Here is a 10,522-nt window from a genome sequence, read left to right as displayed (position 1 = left end):
GTCGGCAGGTGGTGAGCAATTGCACTGTGCATCACTTGCTTTGTGTACTATTATTATTATCATATTATTATTATTATCATTTGATTTCAATTATTAAACTGTTTTTATCTCAACCCACAAGTTTTCTCACGTGCTTTTCCAATTCTCTCCCCCTTCCCCCGGGGGGGTGGGGGAGTGAGCGAGCAGCTGCGTGGGGCTTAGTTGCCGACTGAGGTTAAACCACGACACAGGGCCATGCCCTGGGCAGCACGAGGGAGCCCCGGGCACCTGCATTTGCCCAAAGGCTGATGCTTCTTGAAGCCGGGGCCGCATACACCAACCCTTCACTTCTAGGTGACTTCCCAAAACGCACAGGTGACTTTCTGGAGCGGGGCTCACTGTCCTGGCGCTGGGGCCCGAGCGAAATGCGGGAAACCCACTCCCAAATGCCTCCAGATGTTGTTCAGCAGCAGACACCCGTCACCTTTCCTCCCTCACTTTTCCATGTTACCCTCCCACCCCTCCAAATGTTACAGAGGGAGTGACTCTGCTGCCTCAATGTTACGCTTCGTGTTTCAACAACCCTTTAAGTCACACTTGTGTTCGAACTGATCAGTCCTACTCAAATACAACGCCAACCTCCTCTAGTTTCAGATAAAACTTTATACCTTGGCTACGACGACGACAAAATGTGTTCTTGATTTCTCATAGTCCAGGGTGACCCCTGTTTTGATGCGCAGGACACCACTGTGACGGTCTATTGTAAACTTATTAGCATGGATGTTCTAGAAGAAAAGAAAAGAAGAAACAGCAAGAGATTACAGGTATGGAAATAAGATTGCCGTAGGGATTAATCTTTTATTTCATCTGCTAAGGGAAAAGACTAGAATAATGATACGGTTTGGGTGAATAATGTATTTGATGAATTTCACCTCTGTGTGTTTATGAACAATTCATGAACCAACCACGAGTCTCTCATTATTCAGAATAAATCAGTTACCTGCAATGTAGATTTTTTTTAATCGTTTAGTATTTCATTGTGAAATCTTTAACTTTGGTTAACACAGTTCGGTGTGCGGAGGGAGGTAGGGAGGCTTAACAGAAAAAAGCATGAGGGGAAAAAGAAGAAGAAAAAAGGTGTTACCCCTCAGTGCTTCAAAGTTCTACTGGCTTAAAAAAAAAAGCAGGAAGTTTGCCTGCATAGATTATTGTCAATAGAGTGGTGTTTTGGTGATTTTTCGATATACAAATAAAACCTAAAAGACATTTGATTTCCAAAAAGGCCTAAAGAATGTCTCCCTCCATTCTTCTGGACTGGAGTTACTATAAACACACTTCCATTTGGGTATCCATACACAATGGTCGCTGTCGGGTCATCTTGGCCCTTTCAGTAGACGTCACCACCTGCCCCCATCAGACTGTCGGAGAGGCTTTTTTCTGCACAACCCGAGAATTCCAGAGATTGTGCAAAAGACATGGCAACATTTTTTTCAACAAATACACGTATTTAGCAACCTTTTTGCCACACAAATACATCAACTAGACATAGAAGTTTGAAATTGCTTTCCTTGGCTTCGTAGTCTGTCAGTTTACTGGAAAAAGCCCTGTGCAAAATTGAACCCTGCACATATTGTATTTTAAACGGATCATAATTGGTGAAATCAAAACTAAATTTCAACAAGGCAGTTAAGGTGTTTTTTCACCGTGTGCCCAAGCTTGTAACAGGATTAGCTTTAGCGCTATGTAAATATCTTCCAACTTGTTTCTGTATTTGTATCCAAAGTAAATGTTGCAACAAATTGGTTTTGGTTTTTTTTTTTTCTGTTGCCTCTTGAATAAGGGCAACTGCAGCTAATCTGGATGAAGCTGCTTGTAGGAAGAAGGGATTTGAGGGATACAATGCGAAAAGTTGCCCTTTTGGCATGCAGAAGGTCTGTAATACAGAAATCCAGCTTTAAATACAGAGCCCTTTCTGTTCTGCACCGGTGGGCAGTACCTGGAGGGCTGGTTTCACGCAGGCACAGCTTTCTCAGTGAGAAGGCTTAGCACCTCGTATTTCACACTGTGGTCCAGGTCTCAATTATGCACCAGCCTGCTACACCGACGCCCACATTTGGGTTTCCAGTGCATTTTGCTTTCTAAAGAAAGCTAGTTCATGCTTCAGAAATCCCATATGCGTACAAGATTACGAGTTAGGCTTGCTCTCCCCCTCGCTCCAAAGAAAGGGCCAGTAAGAGCCCTGCCGCGAGGAGTCCTGCTGGCAAGCGCGGGAGCGACGGTGGCAACTCCAGCTCCTCCTCCTGCCTGCTGGGCTGCACTTGGCTGCTCGCAATCAGACAACACCCGCTTTGCCAACGCTCGTTTTCTTGTGCAGGGTACAAAATCGGTCCTATAGACACTAGTAGCAGGCTCAACCCTCAAAAACTTTTTCTAACCTGACTTCTGAGATCTCAGTAGATGAGAGATGATTTTTGAAGGTACAGGTAATACCTTACCTGCAAGAAGTAGGTGATACTTCCTCCAGAACCCGTGTCTTTGTCCACTGCCTCAATCTTAAAGATACTGCTGCCGGAGGGAGCGTTCTGTGAGCAGAAAGAGTTACCAGAGTCACACAGAAGTGGAAAACCGGGTGAGTTAGAAGAAGTAAAAAATGAGCATGCAAGGAGGCAGAAAAAGAGAGTGATGGTAGCAAGAAAATAAATGCACTCAGGGAACCAAAGAGCGGAAAGAAAACAGGGAAGAGATTAAAAATGGAGGAAACTTGAGAAGAACAAGAAGGAAGAAAAACGTTTTGGAATAAAAATGACAGGAAATCTCAGCTAAGACAGAGCGCATCCTATTCCCACTGAAGGCAATCCTAAAAACTCCCCATGACTCACATCTTGGAGCTTACCCACAAAATAGCACACCTGAAGTACCTACAGACTTATTCCCTAAGTTTGCAATGAATATTAAATATCTACCCAAACCCTAAAACAAAAGAATGCAAGTTAGACCCGCGCATCTTCTTATTTTACTGAAAACATACTAGCTCCTCTTTACATCCTATTGAAATATACTTCCAGTGTGCAAAGGAACTTCACCAACCTCTGGGACTTGGACTATGTAAGGTGTATTGATGAACTCCGGGCTCTCATCATTAGCATCCATTACAAGGATCCTGACTTTTTCAGAAACCTGGAGTAGAATATGAAGAACATATTATGACTCAAGCTGATTTTCAACAGGTACCTTTCCATTTGCCTACTAAGGTGTAGTCAAAGGCGATGAAGAATTATGTTGTAACAGACTATCTTTGCACTACCAAAACTGAGCACATAAAAGAAAATACAGAAAATCCCATAATCCAGAAGAATTTGCTTTGTGGAGAGCACCCAGTTATCTCCAAACTAAATAAGGAGTCTCGGAGTATTTTATAAATTACGGACTGGGACTGATTTTCAAAAGTCTTTCTTCTTCTTTACGGCATTCAAGATATCATGATGTATTTTATGAGAATACATAAAAGACTGTAAAAGTTGGTACCTGACAGCCAAGAGCATTTATTAATGCCTCATTTGATATCATGATACCAGGTTAATAGCATGCATAACTTCGATGTACAAATACACGCTACTAATATGTAACAATCCATCTTGAACAAAATGCGTCTTCTCTTTCTAAAAATACAGAAGCAAACCTATTTGACCAACAAAACTTCCCAGTTGTTTGCAAGTGGACATGTGGATGTGATCCCGTTATTTCCTATTTACAGAGGTTGCCAGGGCAGCTGTGCCTGTAAGGATGCTGGCACCTCCCAAACGTTTGTTGTAGTAATGTCACTTAATTTGTTTGAGATGAGGAAGAGCTCTAGCGTTATCCAGTCTTGTGGACAGTAAGAAGGTCCCACTTCTGTGGCACCTCTAGTGATGAAGCCCAGGTCCTTTTATTGGCAGACTAATAGCCTGGCTCTGACAGCATCCCTCCGTAAACTGAAAATGCCAAGGAAATTCGTAGAACTAGGATCGGATGCTTGTGCAATGCCTCAGATAAGTCCTTAACGATTAGATGTGATCAAAGCTGTATTCAGCAGCGGACAAGAAAACCCCCACAACCTTAGCCCAGGCTAATCTTCTTAACGTCATGGGGGGGGGGGGGAGGAACAGTCAGCTCTTGGGTGTGCAGGGCTGGTTCCTATAACGGCACGCATTTCTCCAAAAAGGCTGCAGATCTTTCTGAAGTATGAATCCTACTGAGCTGACAGTGAAACTTCATAGGAAGCTGCTGTAATTCTGCAGGCCGCTAAGTCAGTCCTTCAGCTCACACTGCATTGTAATTATCCTCAAAAAGCTGCGCAATGAGCTGGAGTGAGACTTGAGTTACTGGGAGTTCAGTAACTGTTACTGGGAGGCTCTTGAAACAGGAGGTAAAACTCTAATGAGATTATGTTTTCTGATAAAATGAGGTAGTCCCTGTAAGGTAATTTAACAGGAGGAGGTATGTGGGAACAGACAGCCTGACAAGCTACGGCATAATTAAATACTTACTGTACTCAGGCCATCTGAAATACTGACAATAACTTCAATCTCATCTTCCTTCTGTAAACCAAGAAAATTCCTTTGTTAGGGAGGTGGTGTTTGCCCCGATTGGAAAAGGGACTGCGGATTTAAATACGTCTCAGCAGGTAGATGAAAGTAACAGCTAATACCACAACGCAATCACAGCAGAGGCTAGGGAGACCCCTCAGAGGCTCCAGCTGTGGGGCGCCTTGGACTTTCTGTGGCTACTGCCAAGAGGTGGTGGGTCTGGGAATCCCTGTTGTCCTGTAAATCGCTAGTGAAAATCAGTCATCTTTTTCAAGAAACACTCCCTAAAAAGGCACGATGGGTTCAAAATTCTTCTGTCTCAGTATACAGTATTTTGAAGGGTTTACTAAGTACTGCGTACCCTTCCCTGTGAAGGAGGCACGAAGGGTTCGGTGCCTGTGTTCCCAGAATAAGGCCGCCTTTAGGCCACTATGGCTGGGAACATCTTTAACCTATACGGTTACGCGTGGGCTAAAGGGCTATGATGTAACTAGAGAAGTGTCCTGGAACACTGCTTACACAAATCTCTACTTCCTCCTAAGGACAGGAGAGTCCCCTGTCTGAGGATTAGAGGGCTGTAACTGCCCCTAAACTCTTGAGGGGGTGCGGGAAAGATAGGAATAAAGAGTAAACTCCTCTTCTGGCAAAAGCTGGACAGACAGCTGCCGAAAAATTTGATAGCAGTGTCAGCGGCGCAAGTCAACTGGAAAACAACATGATGGGTGAAGTATGATGTCTCAGAATAGCAAAGTATATTACACGTTTAAGGGGCAAATGAGTTGGCATTGTCCCGCAAAGCCACAGATCAAATTGAACCGAAGGAAATTCCACGAACACACGGAGTGGTGCCATTTCACTGTACCTCTCTGTCAAGCTCCTCGATCAGCGTAACATTTCCAAGGTTCTTGTCAACAGAAAAGTAGCGCCTTGATCCAGCTTCATAGGCCAGGCCGTACGTCACGGGATCTCCTTCTGGATCGGTTCCATTCAGAGTGTACACATGGGTACCTGAAAAATCGCCATTCGACAGCATTTCACTGTGGTTACTTCAGTCAGTGAATATTCCACTGGTCTGCTCCTTAGAAACTTAGCTCCCCTGCGGCGGGCAAAGCTTTTGTGAATCAAACCCCCTTACTGGGAAATATGGGTAAGTAGGTGTCCTGGTTTCGGCAGGGATAGAGTTAATTTCCTTCCTAGTAGCTGACGCAGTGCTGTGTTTTGGATTTAGGAGGAGAATACTGTTGATAACACACCGATGTTTTAGTTGTTGCTGAGCAGTGCTTACACTAGGCAAGGGCTTTTCAGTTTTCTTGTGCTCTACCGACTGAGCAGGCTGGAGGGGCACAAGAAGCTGGGAGGGGGCACAGCCAGGACAGCTGACCCCAACTGGCCAGAGGGACATTCCATACCATGGGACGTCATGCTCAGTATATAAAGCTGGGGGAAGAAGGAGGAAGGGGGGACGTCGGGAGCGATGGCGTTTGTCTCCCCAAGTCACCGTTAGGCGTGATGGAGCCCTGCTGTCCTGGAGATGGCTGAACACCCGCCTGCCCATGGGAAGCAGTGAATGAATGCCTTGTTCTGCTTTGCTTGCATGCGCGGCTTTTGCTTTCCCTATTAAACTGTCTTGATCTCAGCCCACGAGTTTTCTCACTTTTACCCTTCCGATTCTCTCCCCCATCCCACTGGGGGGGAGTGAGCGAGCGACTGGGTGGGGCTTAGTTGTCAGCTGAGGTTAGACCACGACAGTAGGCAGTTCAGTAGACCTGATCGATTGCCACCTTTTAGCCTCCTGGTTAAACTGAGCTTATCAGCGCTGGTTTCTCTCACTTCAGGCCCTTTCCTGTGGAACCGCACCTAGATCAATACTGTTCACATCGCAGTGTTTACACAGATGACAAGCTCTTGACTAACCCTCAGCCCAGGTGAGTCAGAAGCGACGCTGTTGTACGACTGGGCAGCAATCTCAGCAGTACCAAAAGCCCCCCCCAACACCTCTGCTCTATGGGAACAACGAAATTGCAGACTAGCAGGCAGAGGATCCGGCAGCTGAAGGCAGCGCTCCCACGGGACCGAACCCAGGCTCTGAAGCTCAGGAGGTGCAAGGACATTTGCAGACTTTTCCACTTTCAGAACTAATGGATGCAGAAGCCTTCTTTCCTACTTCGCTCCCCCTCATTAGCTCCCTCTCATTAAATTCTCTACTTAACACACCCACTCATGCTCATACCAATGAATAAATTCTCTAAACTCATCAATGTATTTCTTCCACAAGCTGGGGAAAGAGAGATTGTTATTTCTATTTTTAAACATCTGACAAGTCGGTGCCAGTTTTTCCAGCAAACTGACTTTGTTTATCAGAAGTGATACTTCCTGGGGGAGTTATAACACCCACGTTTTCAAAACACGGCGAGGGTTTATTAGTATTATTTTTTTAAACTTTCATGTCTGTCATTCTACTGTGCATTAATATCTTCATCCAAACAACTTCAGGCACTTCATAAATACCAGTTAACTGAGCCTCGAATACAAAACGCTGCTGTTGTTTCCTTCCAATCGGCTGTGCCCCGAGTGAGTTACCCGAGACATCCCCGTTGCAGAGGTTTGGAACAGAAACTGCTTTACATCTAACAAAGTTCTCCGCACTGGAAATACCGTAGCCAAGCGACTCACTGGTTAGCAGTGAGTTTTGCTTGTGCTGGGACACAAAGATATGATGGAAGAATCCCTGCTAAGAAAGTTAAGGAAGAACACTGTTAAAAGGAACCCAGGAGACTCCAGTTTTAAACTACTCTGGCCCTGAGTTTGAGAGATTTTTTTAATTCTGTACTCAAAAGTCATAACCTTTTTCTCATATCCTCTCTGCAGTGGCAGTGGAGCTTTTCACCGACCAGATCCGTAAGCGTCTGTTTAACTCTGCCCACAGCACTGGCAGGTCAGCTTCTCGAATGTTTCCTCAGTTTGCAACGCAACCTTTCGCTCCTCATTCGCTTATTCCTTGGCAGGCAAAATGTGAAGCAGGCACACCGGTGGGCTTAATGGACGTGCAGTGTCCAGGCATCAGCGGTGACACTTAGAAAACAGAGCTGTCTTCTTTGCGTAGCAAGAGATTATGCCAAGCCATGTGGGACCTGTGCTCGCTTGAGAGTGTTCTCTCTTATGATAATTACCAGGGCAATATTTGGGCACCTTTGTACAGAAAAATGTTCACGTTGCAAAAACCAATGGGCCCGTAGGAGCACAAACGAGCCTTGTTACGAGCTGACAGCCAACAAATAGTCAAGATTTGCAAAACAGGTTCACAAAACTACGAAACACTTTCCACATTTTTCTTGGACTTTTCCCACAAAACAGAGCAGAAAATAACAACACATCTGTAACTGAGATCCCCCAAATTATAAGACAATGAGCGGTACGATGAGACACTTCTCTGATTGTAGCAACAGAACTGTGTAAGTACAAAGAAATGCAAGGAGAGGAATAAACTGGGGCTGATATAAAATAGTGTCCTGAAAGGACACCTGCCTCCTGATATAGCTGTCTACATAAGAGATGGAAATTTCAAGACTGTTGAAGGTCCTGCAGCACCAGCACCGACTGCATTTATTCTTGTTTCTCAAAAGCTTCGTCTTAATATCACAGCTGGGGCCAGACGGAGAATTCAGGTGTCAATTGTCAGCACTTCACTGACATCATTATCAAGGCAGCGCTTTTATTCAGCCTTTTTCGGCCGTTAGAAGTTTTTACTTCTTAGTTGCTTTTCTGCCCTCCTTCTTCGCTTTTCCTGTCGCTTCCACTTAATACACCGCTGGCTGTCCCGCCTGTTTCTAGCACGTGTGGATGTCCGCAGTGCTGCCTGTGCAGTTGTCCTGGTTTTGGCAGGGATAGAGTTAATTTCCTTCCTAGCAGCTGGTACAGGGCTGTGTTTTGGATTTAGGGTGAGAACAAAGTTAATAACGCACCGATGTTTTAGTTGTTGCTGAGCAGTGCTTACACTAGGTAAGGACTTTTTAGTTTTCCATGCTCTACCGACTGAGCAGGCTGGAGGGGCACAAGAAGCTGGGAGGGGGCACAGCCAGGACAGCTGACCCCAACTGGCCAGAGGGACATTCCATACCATGGGACGTCACGCTCAGTACATCAACTGGGGGAAGCTGCATCGGTCGGCAGGTGGTGAGCAATTGTACTGTGCATCACTTGCTTTGTGTATTATTATTATTATTATTATCATATTATTATTATTATCATTTGATTTCAATTATTAAACTGTTTTTATCTCAACCCACGAGTTTTTTCTCACTTGTGCTTTTCCAATTCTCTCCCCCATCCCACCGGGGCAGGGGGGGAGTGAGCGAGCGGCTGCGTGGTGCTCGGTTGCCGACTGAGGCTAAACCACGACAGCAGTGCAGAAACAGGATGGACACCGCAACCCGCAGCTGGGGTCTCTCGGAGCCTGCAGGAGACAACCAGGCACACGGTCCAGTGCTGTGAGCGGGGCTGCCCTGAGCTGCCGACGCTGGTAGTGCACGAACTGCAGACCACCCCTCAGGGATCGCAGGGCACGTGCTGGAGACGACCGGACTGTGAAAGGTTGGGCGAATACATTTGAACCTGGGCTTGTTCTTCCAAATCTCACAATTTGCTCTCCTACTTTGTCTAGGAATTTTCTTACAAGGAAAGCAGGAATTTCCTTGCTGCTACATGTGAGAAGAAACATTGATATTGGTACAGACTGAGATTACTGAGGTTTCTGAGCAAGTAATGAAGGACATCATTGATCTTTACACTGGACTGTTTGCTTCCTAGCTAAAGCTGACACTTCATTTTTCACAATACAGGACACTTGCGTGCCTTTTAAATTGGATTGTGGATCAAAATTTCTTTTCTGGCTCATTATAATTCCTAATTTTGTCTGAATTGTAATTTCACTGCACAATACTCTCCGTATCATTAACACCCTGGGAACACTTCTCAGCACAGTGTTAATGCCAATTAAAAATCTCCACTTACTGAAAAGGAAATAAATGAATAAAACAGCTAAAATCTTATCAATGAGTACCAAGTAAACAGCCTCTCCCTGTCAGAAAGATAAGGGAATAGAAGAGTCTTTACACAGGGACACGGCAAATGCCGTGTAAGGGTCCCGGTCGGAAGAGGTGGATGCTCCCAGTGCCTAGGGTATGGCGCAGCAGGAGGGGACAGGGAAGTCCCGGGGAGCTGCACGCTGCTCCCTGCTGCGGCCGCTTCCCAGGAGCCACGCCAGGCTTTCCCTCCGTTTTCCTATTCCATCTTAAAAGTCATCTGCTCTTTGCTCCTGCCACTCAGGCTGAACGGCTGTCCCGTGATGCCATTGCTCCATTTTACTTCATTTCCGACTTAAATTTATTCACGGCCAGCCTCTGTCCATGTGCTCTGGGGCTGGTTTTGCCCTCTCACTGAAAACATGCTCTCCCTCTCTTCTGTGCGACACTCAGCAATCAAATCCCCTCCCTGCCACGTTAAACAAACCCAGCACATTTTGGACTCGTGCTCAGTCCCCTCATTGTCCTTTGCCGCCACAGCTGACATCTGTTAACAAAGGTGCCGAGAGGGACATCCATGGCCATGCTCCCAGGACAGGACACCTCTGTTCCCGGTGTCACAGCGAATACCATCTCGCCCGGAGTTACGCGCCTGCTCTCCACCTGTCTCAGCCAAAGGCCTGTTTCCCCACCAGGAAAGGTGACGGACGGTTAACACACAGCCTACAGGCGGCTGTTTTACGCTGCAAGCACAGGGGAGCTCAGGCTCCTGGAGGACATGGACCATACACCGAGACTACCTCAAAAATGGCTCGTTTTCCCATTCACTACCAGCTACCGCTCCTTCCTGAGCACGCCCGGGCGACGCCTGCTCCCTCCCTGCACCCCGGCACACCACGCTGGCTGGCAAAGTGGAGACACGGCCAGGGGCGGGAGGCCCAACGCCCTGGCTGGCGC

General features: G+C 46.3%; 1 protein-coding gene across 1 annotated transcript in view; it reads right to left on the bottom strand.

Annotated features, from left to right (window-relative positions):
• Positions 1-10,522, bottom strand: part of CDHR1 (cadherin-related family member 1) — a 50,651-nt gene that overhangs the window by 33,052 nt on the left and 7,077 nt on the right. The window contains exons 3-7 of the mRNA XM_009334611.1: positions 5,407-5,552; positions 4,506-4,556; positions 3,067-3,156; positions 2,475-2,561; positions 648-764 (exon numbers count right to left, since the gene is read on the bottom strand). Coding sequence (XP_009332886.1) covers positions 648-764; positions 2,475-2,561; positions 3,067-3,156; positions 4,506-4,556; positions 5,407-5,552 — 491 coding nt within the window. The remainder of the gene's footprint in view (positions 1-647; positions 765-2,474; positions 2,562-3,066; positions 3,157-4,505; positions 4,557-5,406; positions 5,553-10,522) is intronic.

Source organism: Pygoscelis adeliae, unplaced genomic scaffold, assembly GCF_000699105.1.
Source record: "Pygoscelis adeliae isolate BGI_AS28 unplaced genomic scaffold, ASM69910v1 Scaffold361, whole genome shotgun sequence".
Classification (NCBI taxonomy): domain Eukaryota; kingdom Metazoa; phylum Chordata; class Aves; order Sphenisciformes; family Spheniscidae; genus Pygoscelis; species Pygoscelis adeliae.
The sequence above is the reverse complement of the archived record's forward strand: the minus strand, read 5'-3'. Positions and strand labels throughout refer to the sequence as shown.